Below are 18,329 nucleotides of genomic sequence, written 5' to 3'. Positions count from 1 at the left end.
CAAAAAAAAAAATAGGATCTTTTAGTCTTTTAATATGATCAGGAATACACCGTTAAAGTCTCTCGGGTTCCTCGTGGGCACGATGTATAACCTGCTTGCTAGCCTGCCATATAATAGACATTGTTTGCACATTTTTACCAACATGTTTTCCAGTAGACGCGGGTTCTATTCCCGTTGGATATTCCTATCCACTGTTTGTCTGGTGGCCGTTCGCAGTGTGTGTTTGTTGTAGAATTTATGATCGTCAATATTGAAAAGTGCACTTCCATTTTCTTGTTTTATTGAGATCTATATTCAATTATGTTTGTAATATTTATATGGTGTTGGAGAAATCTTCAGCGCGTGTTTACAATTTTATTATAATAAGTAATATTTTCATGATTATACTTTCATATATTTTGTTAAACACGGAGGCTAATTTGGACTTACATTTTGATGTCATTTATTTATCATATGTGTGCGTCTCGCTTTCGCCAATACATGTATGGACAAGTACGAGCAAAATGCGCGCGCAATGATAACAAAATTACATCATTTTGATTCGTATCCAAATGTACGTTCGAATTGCCCTCAGGACATCATTTATTAGGTACGTAGGTACATACGTTTTTAAATGTTGATGTTGGATGGCGAATCTAATTTTAGTTTGACATTTTACCGCTCTGTTCTTTGCTCTTTTCAATCCGCAACCATCCACCGAACAATCCAATTAAAAACAATTTTCGACACACGTCTAGTTCGTTAGTTTTTATTTAGACAGTCGCGGCAATTGCTGCGATGGCCACGTGTGTCGCTTTTTCACTCTGTGCTCAACATTTTATTTTATAGAATAGCTCCTGTAGATCCCGCAATGTGAAGCGTTGACGAAGAGTAAAGTGACGTCCTGACGTTCTAGCATGAGTTGCGTTCTCGCGCGCAATGCCATACATCAAACGCGACTTTAAGTATGGAATCGCGCGCGAGAACGCAACTTATGCTAAACCGCCTGGTGGCAATTGCAGCTGAATTATTGTTACAACATTACTGCTGCGGCGTTGATGCCGCCGATGTATCTTTTAATTTCCTTGATAAAATGAGTGACGGATTGATCGTGGTAGTAATGCGTCAGTAAACGTCACTTATTTCATCAAGGAAATTGACAGATATAGCGGCTGCATCAAAGTCGCGGCAGTAATGTCACAATAGTAATGCCGCACTGCAGCTTACATCCAAACACCAAACGAACGGTGTCTCCATTATAGGCACCATTCGCTACTTACTTGTGCACATGCAGACACCACAGTTAAGTAAAGATGGCATTCAAATGACGACTGCAGCAGTAATAGGTACTGCTGCGTCGCTGCTTTGTACAGCATTGCAGTAACGGACAATGGGCAATGTCACTGTCAATTTTTGCAGCATTGCTGTCGCAATTAGAGCGTTCAATTTTATCAAGATGATTGACATCGCTGAATGAGCTGATCACTGAAGCAGAAACGTTGTTACATGAAAATTCATAGTGTCACTTATTATCAGTGATCATACATTTTCCAGCATTTTTTGTGCAGCAGAGTGGTGTTAACGGAATTGTTATAGATCATTTCAACTGAAATGGTAAATTAAGGTTAATATTAACGTAATTAATCATTAGGGTAGGTATTATGTGTGCTCCATCTAACAGGTGATCTATGTTTTATTGCCGCCATGTTTTATTTTCCCGGCGCTCGTTAAATGGACGTGGAATGTTGCACTCGCAAATTGTGACGACAAATGCCTTAAATTTAGTCATTTTTATAGTGAGGTGCGGGTTTTATGTGTTTAATATTTTGAACCGTTCTATAGTTAGAAGCGTAGGTAGTTGCTTGCATCTGAATAACGTAAAGTTCGACGTCTGTTGCTGCAAAATCAAAATATTTTCGTACTTAAATAATTTACGGACTAAACAGACCGCATTAGGTAAGCGTTTTACGACGAGCACTTACGGCCTTGTAAGTACTCGTGTAGCCGCCGTGCAGGTCAGGATCTCGACGACCCAAACAAAAAGCTTCGATTCAAAGTAAACCATTATAATCTTCCAAACATCTTCCAAAGTACTGATTTACAAAGGTTTCTTAACTAAGCGGTTAAATGTAGAAGTGGTGATTATTGTATGGAGGCTGATGAAAGAGTGATTTGCAATATTTGATCAGTATAAAAGGTGAATTTAAAAGTGGAAAAATTACTGTCTTGGGTGAGACTTGAACTCACGGCCTGTGGATCGATACTCCAGCGCTCTGCCATCTGAGCCACCAAGACCTCATCCATAGCCAGCAAATCTTTCCACCATATTATAGGTCAAGGGGACCTTAGCGACATCTACCGCAAGAGTGTTACACTTCTTAAACGGCTACCGGAGTTCCAAGTCATATTGCAAATTCACCAGTTACGATGTGCTACCCATACTAATTTTAATTTTTAACAAGCAGAAATTATCCAAGACAGTAATTTTTCCACTTTTAAATTTATTCTAAGCTTAATAGCATCGTTCGCAGACGTTTCTGCTTGTTAAAAATTAAAATTAGTATAAAAGGTGGTTTAAATTTAGGTACCTCTAATTGGCCGCGATACAGAGTATGTGGAACGCTCCTATTGGTGCTTTAGAAAAAGCTTCCGAATACTAGCCGAGCCCGACGGCTGCGTTTAGCTACTGAATTAGGAATATATTGAGATTTTATACAAATAAAAGGTTGCGTTTGCAACAGCTCGTCGTAACAAACTTCGTAATAAACCAAAGAGTTTACAACTTTTATACTACTTATCTTATAGTTGTTGTTTAAAAAATTAAGATGGATAACATAATTATCGAAACTGTCTTCGCTCATCACTCCCGTCATCACACAATCATCACGTTGTACTTAACATCACAATGTATTACATTGTTTGATTTTTGCCACCCGCGTTAAAATCATAAAATAATGAAGGTGAACGTTATTCATCCTCTGAAGTTGCTGTCACTTTAAAGTTGAGTAATGACCTTTCTTCCGCGGTCCGCGCTAAGCTATGAGACGTCGTAATCTTTGGATTACTTTGGAAATATGTATTTTAGAATTTTATGTAAAATTTAAGAGACATTTTGAAAAACTATTTTACTTATGTTACTAGTGTGATGTAACGTAGTTTATAATTAGACATGTTCGTGGTGCAACGATTAGCAGATAGGCAAACCAAACACAAAATGGCGATTAAAATGTTTTAGTTAACGCTTCAGATTTTTTCATTAAAGGAAAAAATCTCCGAGTCGGGAAATTTCGAACCTAACCTTTGGAACACTGGTCCAATCGCTCTTTACTATACATATATATTCTCATCGTTTTCGATGACGGCGACCCTAAATAAACATTATGGATGCTCTTTACTAAATGAGTTACCGAATCTTACAAACAAACGATCATAATTTACTTACTTATCAAGAAATAAAACTAAACTAAACTAAATAAAAATTTTATAATAAACTTCCAAACCATATTACTGAATTATCTATTAATAAATTTAAGAATTATGCAAAAGCGTAAACTTATTTCTAAAGCTTATTATACCACACAAGACTACATGAATGATATTACAACGTGGGATTAATTGTTATTCGAAATGATTATTTATTTATTAGGTATATTTGATTATTGATGAGGAAATGGATATTCCGATGTAATACTAAGTATCTACTTCTTTTGTTACTTATGCTTTTTTTTTGACATTTAGATTTTATTCTAGAAATTCTAGACTAGTATTTTTTTATACAATCTTTTTAATGTTTGACGATCCTTTTGTGAAATTCTTAGTGTTAAATTTGATATGTATAATAATCCAATTTTATTATGGAATAATATTAACATCAATAAATTGCTCTGATAATTAGATTAAGATTAATTACGATTCATAAGAGCTTGTTGCTAGGCCTACATGAATAAAGTATATTTTTGATTTTGATTTTTGATTTTGATTTTGAAAGGCCCCTGCAGCAAGTTCCCCAAGATGCTGGCTGCGTTTTTATTTTAGAATACCTAGTTTGTATTTAGTTTAATTGTAGGTTGTTTTTATTTATTGTTTTTTGGCATGTTTTTGTACAGTCGACGTCAAAGTTATGTTTACACTTTTTCACCTTATTCCTTTGAAATAAGGCAAAAAGTGTAAACATATCTTTGACGTCGACTGTACCATATAAAGAATAAATACTTATCAAGAAAACAGAACGAAGGACTTATGCACACGGGGAATTGTTTAGGCTACGTACTACGTGCACTTATTAATAATGTTAATATTTTTAACCGTTTGTGAGATACAGTTTGTTATCCATTAGTGCAAGTTGCATGTTCAACCCTAGAAAGTAGATCCGAGCATCGAATGTAGTCAAGTAATGACATGTGTCAATTTAAAATGTAAATAATTTTGTAGTTGTCACAGATATAAAAATATTACATTTTAATGATTTTTTTTTTATTTTTTAATCCAGCTTTACGATTATAATAACTTGATTGTAGATCACTTAGCGTCACTTGCACCATCCTACCAACCCGGGGTTAACCGGTTAAACCTGGAGTTAGCATGGTTACCAGTACAATTTGACACTGGGTTAACGGTTTAACTGGTTAACCTTGGGTTAGTGGGATGGTGCAAGTGGCTCTTAGATAACACTATCCTTTCAGCTTAGCCTCTAGAAATGTTCCATCTATACATATAATTCTGTATAAAGTTTCACCTGAGCATCTCTTAGGGGTACTTACACCATTTACTAACCCGGGGTTAACCGGTTAAACCTTGAGTTACCACGGTTACCAGTACAATTTGACACTGGGTTAACGGTTTAACCGGTTAACCCCGGGTTAGTGGAATGGTGCAAGTGGGCCTTATAGACTTCGAGTTGAATAAAATACTTCCCAAGACCGCACATTATTCGCAAACTATGACACTGCAATTCCGAAAAATCCAATCAATTCCCAGTCCACCCAACTGCACCTTGCAATATGCCACACCATTAATCTTCCTCAAAACTATTTATCTTATCTTAACCCTTTGACCTTATCTGAGCCCATTATCAACCTTCGTGCATTACGATAAAGTTCACAATAACTCGCCACACACGAAAAGAGTCGCGTTCAAAGAGTTAAAACATTTTATCCTTGTTCCAGGTACAGTGAACACGCTGAAATCTCTGCACATCCATGTACCAAAGGCTGTGCTGTCTGGCACGAGCGCCGAGCTGATGTGTAGTTACGAGTTGGAAGGCGCCCAGCTGTACTCTATCCGGTGGTACCGGAACATGATGGAGTTCTACCGCTATGTGCCGAAAGAGTCGCCGGCCACGAAAGTGTTCCCCGTCGCTGAGATCAAGGTCGATGTAAGTATTTTACCGTAAGGGCACACGGGGCCCGTGCCCCTGGCCCCCATCCTCGGGGGGGTGAAGGGCCGAAGGACAGACAGTAACAGAATATTTGATTACCCATAATAAATAGAAGATCATAGTAGAAAAATGTTAGTTTAATTCGTTTTTTTTACTTTCCAAAGGGGCCCCAAATTCTTATGTGCCCAATGGACCCAGCATAGTTTAAGACGGCCCTGCCTGGCGGCCTAGCCAAGGTGACGATCGCTTGAGCTTCGCCATCGAATCGCTTTGTGTCTCTCTATCACTCTTCCATATTAGTGTGACGCAGTTTTGTTTCGTTCGCTACGGAGCGTTTTGGCATGTTGTCTACGGGGCCTGACCCAAAGAATTATAGCACATTCGAAGGACGAAGCTCTAAATCTCTAAAGGAGCATTCCATGAATTGTCTACCGTTGTCCCGTACGAATGCGAATTTTCTGAAGATTTGCAGGTGCTAAGGATAACATACGTTAGACCGTGCCGTGTCCGGGCCGGAGCTACGCGCGCATCGTTTGCTATGGAAAGCATCACGTGATCGCCTGTCATGTCATAGAAAAGTTAACGCCGGAAGCTCCGGCCCGGACAAGGCCTGGTCTAACGTGAGTCATTTTTTTTTTAGGAATTAGCAAGTCGTGGCAAAAACACAAGATCGCGCCAGAAATATGGTCTAGGTCATATTATATCCAATAATTTACGTAATACGCAAACAAACCCAACCGTAAAAAAATGTCATGAAAAATACCTCTTTTTTCCATTGGAATTTAACAAAGTTAAGGCTTTTTTACCTCGCACGGTAATATGTATACCCTTACCATGGGTTTACGTGAGCTTACGGCCACTATAATCTGTATCTTTAGGTATTTAAATAAAATTAAACAAACAATTTGCACATTTTCGGGTAGTTATAACATTTATTGGTTAACCGACCAATTACAAAACCGCCTACCCTCACTTCATCTACCCTCAACTGGCATAAGGAGCCATTTGAAGGTAGATTTTGTTTACTTTTATTTAAATACCTAAAGATACAGAGTATAGGCCCCAAAACGCATAACACATTTACCAGCCAGCGAAGCGGTTTTTCTTTTTGTAGGCACTTTTCGTTTCAAAGCGGAAAATGTATGTAATCGGCTACGAAACGTAGCGCATAGCTGACACCGGTAACGAATGCGAGAACAACCGACATTCGGCTCGATTCGGAAAATGAATCAGATTTCTACTAGACTTCAACAAGTTACGATACGGATAATTTAAAGATATTATTTGTAAGATAGATACGTCAAATTTAACGTTTCCGCGATTCTGGAGGTCCTCTTGAACGATTTCTACAAGTTATGACTTAGATATCCAAGTCACATCTAGTCGATATCTAATGTAGATCTAGTTGATCTCTAAATCGTCTCAAGATCTTGTGATTATCTCGAAATCCGAATAGGCCTGATTGACAACGTGAACTCATTCAATTGTTTACTGTATTATTGAGACAGTGAAAGTATAATTTCTTGTTCAACTTTGATTCTAACCACAGCACGGAGAAGCGCGAAATACTCGGTGGGAATCATTTATTCAAATAATTTTATATGAATTCTTACAAATTACTTAACCCTTTTCTTAACAAATAAAAAAAACAAGCCTGGTAGAGCATAAAATACTCGTAGAAAAAATTACAAAAAGAGGGTGTCAAACGTTGTATCTTGTAAGATACATTACCAAGAAAATTAATGGAACTGCCAAGAAAAGATAAAGCGTAATTGCGTAGTTATTCCAAAAAAACATATAAAAAATATATGAAAAAATATTGTTTGTAAGAAGACAGACGACATAGATATTAACTTGTGAGTTCAAATCAGCCTCATAGTAAGGGCACCGGTTGTTTTTAAATAAAATTGTTCAGTTTAACGGCTGTGACACGGGGCTTTACTGAATATAGCGCACCGCAGCCTGACATAACCCGGGATATGCGGTATTTTTACCTGTGCCGTCATTTTTGATCTGTTTTTTTGTTTAATTACAGGCGCATTTAATTTAATAAAGTTTATGACAAAAATTTTCATTTCCGATAAGCGTTCACGGGAAATATTTTATTTTATTTTATGCGTCATTTATATACACAAGCATGACATTTTTAATCATGACATTCATGACGATACTAAACTAACCCAACTTTAGTCCGAAACTTCCCAACTATGATCTAAAACTATTTCTATTATTAATATTATTTTACGGTCTAAACCGTATTTTTAGTCACGCGCGCGACATGTTTTGGAGAGCCTAGGTCTCCTTTCTCAAGCACTAACAGTGCGCAAGCGCGGCCACCGTGAACGCTGCTCGAGGCTCTCCGAAACTAAAAGTCCTCGGAAACTAAACTCCGAGACTAAAAATACGTGAGTCTAAACCGTAAAATTAAAATGAAGAAATATTTATTCGCACGTCTACACAATTTAAATTTGATTATCTTCGTTCAGGTGTGAATATTCTTTAAATGCTGCATTTCTGAAGGTAATAATTTATAAAAGGAATAAAAAACTCAGCCAATACAAATAAAACCGGGCAAGTGAGAGTCGGACTCGCGCACGAAGGGTTCCGTACCATAATGCAAAAAACGGCAAAAAAAAACGGTCACCCATCCAAGTACTGACCCCGCTCGACGTTGCTTAACTTCGGTCAAAAATCACGTTTGTTGTATGGGAGCCCCACTTAAATCTTTATTTTATTCTCTTTTTAGTATTTGTTGTTATAGCGGCAACAGAAATACATCATCTGTGAAAATTTCAACTGTCTAGCTATCACGGTTCGTGAGATACAGCCTGGTGACAGACGGACGGACGGACGGACGGACAGCGGAGTTAGTAATAGGGTCCCGTTTTACCCTTTGGGTACGGAACCCTAAAAAGGGAACCCTAAGATATTTAAATACCTACGTTTTAAACTTGTGGAGCATAACAGACAGATGTGGACAGAACCCCTAGTGTACATTTAATTCGATAGCGTGACGCGCGTTCGCGTTTGCGTTATGTATATTTTTGTATGCGATTTAGAACAGCGCGCCAAGCGGGACGTTTTGGAAACTCAAAATCCCATACAAAATGAGACTTAACGCTAACGCGTATGTCACGTCACGATGTCGAATAAAATTTACTCTAGTGGTACATATTGTTTTATGTCCACAGGTGGCAGGCTCGGACGCGAACCGGGTGATTCTGACAGAAGTGGACCGAACTCTGACAGGAGAGTACCAGTGCGAAGTGTCAGCCGACGCTCCGCTTTTCCACACGGATATTAAAGCCGCCGAGATGGTGGTAGTAGGTAAGTTGACTTGTTCTATAAACTTTCTCCTCCTCACCTCTCACGTCGCTCCTCGGATAGACTGGAGAGTTATTATGACGGGTAAAGTTGAAGGCACCAGACATCAGGGCCATCCTACTAGATGGTGTGCTCAAATTACTGCATCTATGCAGTTAAAACTGCACGAAGCCAGCATGCGCTTGGTGAAGAATATATACGGAGGAACCTGGTCTTCCACAGAAGGACATGATGTCACGATCCTCAGCATTGAGGGACCGAAGAATAAAGGATGCATGACTCACGTTAGACCGGGCCGTGACTGATCCGGAGCTTCCGGCATCGTTTTCCATGGAAAACATCACGTGATCGCCTATAATGTCATATAAAAGTAATTGCCGGAAGCTCTAGCTCTAGGTCTAACTTGAGTCATCCTAAAGATATACTTTCTCCTTTTTTTATTAACTGAAATAGATGTCATATACTAAAGAAAAAGAGATAAAGCCAAGCACTCGTCTCAGTTTTTTGGTTTTCTTGAGGGTCAAGTCGTTATCACAGGATATTATCCATATAAAGCAGACCCGTGGTCGTAGGTTAGATACTTTCTGCTGTTTAATTTTTAATTTAGATTGTTTAGGGCGAGCCCGCATGACTAGAGTAGCTTCTAAAGAATCAATTGTACCACTTGCACAATTCATTAACCCGGGGTTAACCGGTGACACCTAGAGTTACCATGGTTACCAGTACAATTTGACACGTGGTTAACGGTTTAACCGCTTAACCCCTGGTTAGTGGGATGGTGCAAGTGGCGCTAAGACAACTACAACCTGTTACAATTTTTGATAAAATAACAAGTACGTATCCATATTGCACACTGAGAGAACCTCACAAATCCGTTTGAATTCATAATCTTTTACTGGAAATTGTACTTGCAAAGGTCGAGGCCAGGTGTTCCGTTATTCACAAACAGTAAACTTCGTTTTAATCTGTGGCGCTGTGAAAAATGCAGCAAGAGCACCACAGTAGGAAAGAATCAGTATGATTTTATATTTTGTACAATGTACACTTTATGCCCAGGAAGTAGAAGACATCATCACCAGTTTATTGTGCGTCCCACTTCTAGCCTTGTCCTGCCCAATGTGATTTTTAAAGGAACATGAATAAAAAGCCTGGATAGGTTGAGGTTATACTGTTTTTTTTTTTTACTTAAAACGTAAAACAATGGAAAATCAACCCTATTTTCCAACCAATTTGGTTTAAATTTCAATGGCTTACACTAAGTATGGTGGGCCGAACGAGGCTAGCTATAGGGGCTCGATTCAGATTTAAGAACTTGTTACGGTTTTGATACGACCTTAACGATCTTCTTGGTGATTGGCGCGCATCACACGCACGACTTTCACTTCATTTTGTGTCGTAACCAGGTCTTGGAATTGATCATTTCATGATGTGGCAATCATTTCATGAAACGATCGGTTGGCCACATCATGTAAAAGTCAAAACTTCAAGCTTCAAACTTCAATATTTATTCAGCAAATAGGCCACAAGGGCACTTTTACACGTCAACATTGAATTTACATACAAGCAAAAATAATAACAATATTAACAATACATCAACCTAACCTAACCAAAATATTTACTGTTTAGGTACACTAAGTCACACTGTAGGACTGTAGGTACTGTTTAGGTACCAGGTTAGTACGCGTAGCCAAAATATTATTGTTGTTATAGCGTTAACGATTAACAATTTTCATCCCAGCTAAACCAACCTTGATTTTTTTTACATAATATTCCACGACCAGCTGACGGACTTTCCACCGCAATACAACCTTATGCTACCGTAAATAGGATTACTTTTATTTACTTTGTAACTCTGTTTCTGTCTGACTTGTATGTCTTTTATGAGAAAAAATATCTTTAAACCTAACCTAAACCTTCTTTAACAAACCGTTTGTCAGTCTTACGTTACCATACTGTTACTAAGCTTACCTTGCAACAACGCCTCGCCCGAGAGTTGGCCCATCTAAATAATTACTGGTATTCCCCGCTCAGAGATATGGGGTTAATGTCCAGGGAAACGGGAATCCCGTTTTTCCTCCTTTAATTCCCCCTGTTTTTCGTAGTTGTATCCCTGTTTAATTGCATAAATTTCTCTTGGATTTTAATGATGGATTTTTTAAGTTAAAAGCTTTTCTAATGAGTTGGATTTGAGTCAAGATTTTCTTTTCTTTTCCTCTGTTCAATTTAAATACGGTCTGTCTTTGAGCGTTATTTTTTACCTGCGGACAAAGACCACTTCAAGTTCTAAACTATCCATGTCCATAATTATGAGGTTGAAATTGTGTTCTTCGTTTTTGTTGTAAATTGTGGTGTTACTTACAATATGTGAGATAGAGGCAAATTATTAAGGAGCCACAGATTGCCAGTTCGCCAGACGATATCATTCTCTCAGTTGGTCGGAACTGTCACCTTTTGCGTATAACTGACAGGCTGATATCGTCCGGCGAACTGCTAAACTGTGGGCCTCTTTATTTCCTCTAACATAACGCCTTTTTTACATAAAGTTTTTGTTTTATGCAATAAAATTTAAATAATTAACTAACATCCATAACCAAGGAACAAATATCCGTGATGAGTACACAAATAAATGCCCTTACCAAGATTCGAACGCGAGACTAGGCAGGATCACTACCTACCGACTAGGCTAGGAGGCCGTAGACGTCAGGCCACTTCAAACATACACTGACATCTGAACGATATTTTGAATCATGTTATTTTGTTATCGTGCATTTCACTCGTACTTGTCCGTACTTTATTGGCGCGGACGAAATGTACGAATATAATACATGAGTCAAATATCTTTCTGATGTCAATGTACGTCCGAATTGACGACAGTGGTATAGGCTAACAGTCTTTATCATTTACCTGTCGCCACACGACTTCTATTATTTAAGTACTTGTTTCGCCCGAAGCAACGTTTTAGCGTATCAGCTGCACCTTTTTATTCTAGTCCCCATCTGCCCACTCACGATATTTCCCCTTCCACGGAATATTTTAATAGGAGAGGTGAAATATTGCATGTGAGCTTAGTCTCAGGTAACGAAACGGTAGTAAAGTTCTACTGTGTTTATGCGCCACGTGGTTAAAACAAAATTACTTTTAAAATATTTATTAGTACTAAATCGTTTTCACTTATCAAGAATAGAAGGTAAAAAGGCCTTGCTATATAAAAAAGAACGGTATGTCTAGTCCACATAGTTCATGAAATAAAGGCAAAAAAATAGCCAATTTTGATTTGGCTCTCCTGAATAATATGTAGTTTACTTTTTCACAACCGTATGGAACTCGAGGCGAGATTTTCGGCACGGTACGAACTTTAAGATAGGTACGTCAAATATTATGTCTAGATACGATATGGATTAGTTATGTCTTTGGGAACAAGTAATGAACTACAGAAATTGTGGTTCTATCGCCCCGATCGAACTTTAAGATACATACTTACGTCAAATATTCCACAATTAATATAACCACAATTTGTATAAAATTCATTACTCGTTCCCAAAGACAGTAGGAATAATTGTGTTTCACAAAGACAAATAATTCAGCTGGATGAGTGTGTATTCGGTCGCTTCAAATGGAAAATTCATTTTGCAAGAGGTCGGCGGCCCAATTCAGTTTCGAAAAGGAAATTTGTTACTTCCCCTGGAATAGCAACTCGATTTTCTTTGTTTACTATTTACAATAGGATCATTATTAATGAATTGAGGTCTAGGTGGGTCAAACACATTTCAGATAAAGGTCAATTCTAGACAAAACAATAGGTACCTAAATATTAACGACCTGGGTATGGGTAAGTACCTACATATTATCACGTTTGTATTTTCTGACATGCGTATTCTGATTTTAATACCAGGATGAGAATGAGATCTGGATTAGTCATGGATTTGATCTGTCAGTGTTAAAAGTGACGTTTTTGGTTGTTTCTCCAAAAAAAACGTCACTTTTGACATTGACATATCCGACGACGACCTTAAGCAATTTTTTGACGTACCTATCTTAAAGTTAGAATCAGGCAGCTATACAATTTTAATTCAAACGTTCTTCAACAGAACCCCCACTGACAAGTCCGAACGTGTCGTCGGACCGATTGTCGTACGTCGGCGGCGACCACATCCAGGCGAACTGCTCGTCGCCGCCATCTTTGCCCGCCGCCAACGTCACGTGGTACGTCAATGAGCAGATGGTGAGTTTTCTTCAAATGTTTGTTTGGGCAATACATAATTATGTATTAGACTTTCATCCTCGCACTAAAAGATGAAACCAGTCTGATCTGAACTTGTCGTCGGACCTAGGGAGTGCTCCCGGTACCGGTTTCTATACAAACACAGTACGGGAATTCCAGGTTCTCGCCATACAAACTCAGTACCAGGAAAATTCCCTAGTCGGACCACATACAGGCGAACTGCTCATCGCCGCCATCTTTGCCCGCGGCCAACGTCACGTGGTACGTCAACGAGCAGATGGTGAGTTTTCTTCAAATGTTTGTTTGGGCGATATAGTAGTATTAGACTCTATCCTCGCACTAAAAGATGAAACCAGTCTGAACGTGTCGTTGGGCCGCTCTAGTACGTCGGCGGCGACCACATACAGGTGAACTGCTCGTCGCCCCCGCCATCTTGGCTCGTGGCCAACGTCATGTGGTACGTCAACTAGCAGATTTCAAGCTGCACTTTCTACCTAGGCCGTGACGCAATAAGGCGTGAAATATGACCTTGAACAACGTCAGAATTGTTAGCTGTTTCTGCAGATGATTCTCTTGAAAATAGCTGTAACGCTATGTTCCCTAAAAAGCAGTTGTTAAACTACTTTCAAGAGATATATGTGATCAGTCTGGTCGCGAGTCGAGTAAGGTTCTCCTTCTCACATCAGTGACATCGACATCACTCATTTCATTTAATTTTAATTTTCATTGCGCATCTCATTGGGGAACAACACTAAATACGTAATTGAGATCAACACTTGAATGTCGCTCAAGGTCTAAATAAAAGCTATTATAAAAATTTAAATTCATGAAATTATAAAAACTTTGAATTTAAAAGTTTTAGAAACATGAAAGTAATTTTGAAAGTTAAATTTGTTCTTTGATTAAAACGTAATTTATTGGCTTCTTATTTATTTGCGTCAACATATTTTTGGCTTGTATAAAGTGAAACGGACATGGAAGAAAACAATCTCAAACCCGAGGATGCCGAAGACCGGGCAAAGTGAAGAAGATTGAGCAGGAAAGCGGACCCTGGCGCTAGGCAGGGAAAACGCTAGGTTGAAGAAGATAAAGTGAAACTTGTGCATAGATATATCTAATGATTGGACACCTCTTTACAAAAAAATTATATTGATAACTATATGAATTTAAGTCAGGCAGCGCCATTTTTAACCGACTACAAAAAATAAGGAGTTTACCAATGCGATCGTTTTTTTAATATACGGGTAGTACCTACATAATATTATATTGTCTGCGATTACCGATAGTTATTCATGAAATAAAACGATTAAATCGGATTATATCGCATAGCTATAGTGAATTTAAAATACATCCCGACGTTTCGAACACTTTACAGCGTTCGTGGTCAATGTGTGACCAAGGAAAAATATATTCATCTCTGTCAGAATTACAATGTGCTCTCTCTTCTGCCTCATAAAGTAAAATTGCCCTTGTCCACAGGTGCCTGGCTTCACAGCTAACCACGTGCTGAACTTCAGCAATGGCTACGCGTCGAGTCAAGCCACTCTAGAGTTAGAGGCAGCCGCGCTCTCGCCCGTGCCTACTCTAATGATTCGGTAAGAAGCTTAAGGGCCACCCCACATTAACGTCTTTTGAGCTGCAGCATCTAATCAGCGTGCTATGGAACGTTGCGTCGAGGAGCAGCCTTAGAGTTGACTAAACGCCGACGCTCGGGAGACTTGCGTCTCCCAAGCGTTTGTGGGGTGTAGGTCTCTGTTACAACATAAGGTAGGTACTTACTTACGCTATATCTAAGATTGGTCCACCGTGCATACATGGAAGACACTTTACGCAAAATTGTAGTTTTTATGATGAATTTTTACAAGTTTTAATAAAAGGAAACGCGGTGTTAAATTTCACACGGAATCTAGACTATATTTGCAAGGGCAGAATCTAATCGAAAAAGACACGAAAACATGTGTAATTTTCATTGATTTTCAGTTGTTTATAGTTACCCTGCATACCATAGCCGTAAAATTTTAGAATAAAATTGCTAGTGAAGCAACCGATTCTGGTGAGGAAATTTTTAATCAGAAGTATATTTTCAGAGTATTTCAGAGAGATAAAAGGTCATTTTAGTATAATGATACCTACAGCTGTAGTCTATTAGATAACATTAAACAGTTTCATATTTTCCAGGTGCGAGGCCTCCATATTCGACGTATGGAAATCGACGAGTCAAACCCTAGTGCTTCGAGAGCGGAGCGCGAACCCCGCCTCGGCTTTAGGCCGAAGTTTCACAGGTAATGCCTAAGGCCGAAGTTTCACAGGTAATGCCTAAGGCCGAGGTTTTACAGGTTGCCGGCAACTTTCGCAATCTTGGAGTGAACTTTTGGGTTAATTCAATCGCTTATTGAATACGGGTGAGCCAAACGGTTTGTGAAGACAGCGTAAGGTATGACTCAGTCTAATAGGTTAAACTCCGCTCCGACCCGATGCTTCCGACACTTTATTTCTCTTCACTATACAAAACTGAAGACGCCTCGGTTTTTTTTAATTTGAGGTGCCAAATTATGCTAGTTGATTTAATCATTTGACTCACCTATGCCGTTGGTATACAATTGGAATATCTAAGCCTACATTCGACCCTTCGCTTATCTTACTAAGACGGTGAAAGTTGTTATTTGAATATATTGAACACGTCTAAACGTTAAAAGTGCTAGTACTTATCGCTCACAATCATAAATATCAATACTTATGACCACTCGGACTCGGGACAGGCGTGGCTCACTCCGCGATTTCGTCGCTTTGCTACAGGTAGCTAAAAGTACATCCGTTCCGCCCCAATTTTGGGGAAAGCCATAAGCCGCGCGTGGCGCTGTCGCCATATCTGTGCTGATCGTAACAGACGCATTTTGTTAGAGAGTGAGTCTTCTGTACCTCGTAGGTACTATTATTTATTCTGTTCTCGGGACACAGTGTAAAAAGTAAGAGTAGTCCGACAGCCTTTGACGTGTACCGAGCTACTAACAATGCGATGACAGCGATGTATGCAGCTCGGGTTAATAAAATATGTTCAATTACATGTTTCAATAACCGTGAAATTCTATTATTTATCAAGTCCTCTTCAAACTTCGTTTCTTCGGAATTCGTATACAAGAAAGGACATTTTAATTATCTTTTGAATTCTGATAGCTACAATTTAATTTTAATACATTTTTCAACTGAGCACCACACACTAACCCTTTTTTTGTTTGTGAAATATATTTTCTATATTATACTTCACTAAAACAAAGCAAGAATATTGAGAAAAAGTCAACCCATTTTTTTTTCCACAGGCGCTGCAGCAGAAACACGCCTACCTACAATAATGGTACTACTTCTTCAATTCTTCCTTAAAATATTATTAGGAAAATACGTCGAGACCTCAGTAAGATAGCTGGTTTAGTTGAACCCGGATTTAGTTAGTGATTGCATAATGTAACTAATGTAAAAGTAGTTCATTCGGAACAAGCAATGTCATTTAAAGACAGCACACTGGCTACGTGTGCGCAGACGTGCACGTGCGCGTGTGCTAAATTGTTGGAGCCGTGCACGCACACGTCACGCAAGCGGTGTGCCGTCTCTCATAAGGATAATATGTATATTACAACGCGCACGTGCACTTACACGTCTACGTACACGCAAGCAGTGTGCACAGGCCTTTATTGTTAACTACGTAATAACTGAGGGCCAAAGCTGCGTAGTTATTGTAAATCAAATGTGTTCTGATTATGAATGCCATGTTGTAAGGGTATGATGAACAATCGTAAAAATATTGTAAAATATTCTTCATGAAGCTCCTCGTTTTAGACCGAAACATGTCGAGTTTTATGAATGTGAGTGACTCGTTTTAATTATTTAATATGTTTTACTTTTACCATTTTTTTTAATATGCCTATTATAACATCTTTAACATCATGTAACATCTTTGTTACATGAATCGTATGGTTAGATTGAAATCAATTCTGTGGATCATTATTTTTTAACCAAAATTGAAATAATGTTATCAGTTCAACATTACACAGCTACTACTCCTTCGTATCTTAAAAGTTTACACACATTTAGAATCACATGTTCAGCATTCGGAATCAAATTAAATCAATACATTACATGCACACATGAGTTGCAGAGAACTAGTTCACTGGGGCGCCTCAACTCCAACTTCTAGTTCAATAATGCCATATGTGTCTACGGGTAGTTCAAACACTCAGACGCTGTGGAACAGTAGCACTCTCTGACAAATGTGAGCGATAGCAGCGTTTGGTCTACATCACTCGAGTCTCTTGTTACCTACGTTTGAGGAAATTTCTATATTCTAAGTCGAGTTAGATATATTTCTACAAATTCCATGCTATTCCAGAATATGAAATGCAGTTTCATCAATAAGTTTTATCTATCAAAATTTATTGTAAAACATTTTCATTCGATTTATGGATACCGTTAACATAGACTGATTTTAGAATAATTTACATTGTATATAATACATACATTGTTATTTGTGAAATTGAAGGCCATTTTTATTATTATATAAATACCGTTTAAATCCTTATAAGTAATAGTCCAAAATTAAAGTAATTATGTCGTGTAAATACTTAAGATATACCCTAACCTAAATATGTTTACTTTAAAAAAAGAAACATAGGGAAATAGTGTCGTCAAACAACTGTTTTCATTATTTTTAATGAATTGTTTATGAATTTTGTAACAATACTGTTCACGTTTTTTGTTTGCATTTTTACAGCTACATATTTCTATTGTTAATTCACTGATAACTATATTGTAATGTTATATTTCAAATGCAATGCTTGCAGACTGAAAATATTTAAACTTCTGTTACATGGTACTTCGGTAGAGTTACCATGCATTGCCAAATTGACTTTCATCACAAAAAGTTTAAGTTAGATATTGGAACCTATAGGATTCTTTCTTTTAAATTGATTGAATAATATATGCCTCTAGATTTTTCAATATATATCCTTTGTTCCGGTGTTTGATTTCGTATCTGAAAAAGAAACAATAATATGTAGAATAAACTTGAATACCAAAATAAATGAACTAGGAATATTATTTCATAGTTCACATCATTCATGAACAAGTATTTACGAGTACTTACATTAGATTTACGTTTGTAAAACTAATTGTAGTTTATTGTTATTGTTATTAAACAATAGCAATATGATTTATATGATGACTAACCGATTATACAGGAATTAGTTAATGTACTAATATTGTTTATTTAATTGTTAAAACGTTATGCCTAGATGTGATTCAGTAAATAGATATTGGTAAAATAGTTTTGTTAAAATTAGCAAATCTGTTTTATGATGTTAAAGTTTTTCTTAAAATGTTATTTATAAGCTGTAAAAATGTTATTTGCGCATTTTTGTACCTACAGATAACTTTTTT

At 37.8% G+C, this 18,329-nt stretch overlaps 1 protein-coding gene and 1 long non-coding RNA gene across 2 annotated transcripts in view; both read left to right on the top strand.

Annotated features, from left to right (window-relative positions):
- LOC134801762 (uncharacterized) overlaps nucleotides 1–16,373 on the top strand; it is a 95,433-nt gene extending 79,060 nt beyond the window's left edge. Inside the window, exons 2-7 of the mRNA XM_063774361.1 lie at nucleotides 5,145–5,353; nucleotides 8,548–8,683; nucleotides 12,769–12,902; nucleotides 14,382–14,497; nucleotides 15,081–15,184; nucleotides 16,220–16,373. Coding sequence (XP_063630431.1) covers nucleotides 5,145–5,353; nucleotides 8,548–8,683; nucleotides 12,769–12,902; nucleotides 14,382–14,497; nucleotides 15,081–15,184; nucleotides 16,220–16,320 — 800 coding nt within the window. The 3' untranslated portion in view covers nucleotides 16,321–16,373. The remainder of the gene's footprint in view (nucleotides 1–5,144; nucleotides 5,354–8,547; nucleotides 8,684–12,768; nucleotides 12,903–14,381; nucleotides 14,498–15,080; nucleotides 15,185–16,219) is intronic.
- On the top strand, nucleotides 2,102–2,661 carry LOC134798955 (uncharacterized). The gene is made up of 2 exons (XR_010145294.1): nucleotides 2,102–2,176; nucleotides 2,549–2,661. It is a non-coding gene; the product is annotated as an uncharacterized LOC134798955 (long non-coding RNA).
- Nucleotides 16,374–18,329: the final 1,956 nt, after the last annotated feature.

This window comes from Cydia splendana, chromosome 2 (genome assembly GCF_910591565.1).
Source record: "Cydia splendana chromosome 2, ilCydSple1.2, whole genome shotgun sequence".
NCBI lineage: Eukaryota > Metazoa > Arthropoda > Insecta > Lepidoptera > Tortricidae > Cydia > Cydia splendana.
Note: the sequence above shows the minus strand (reverse complement) of the source record. Positions and strands in the feature narration are given on the sequence as shown.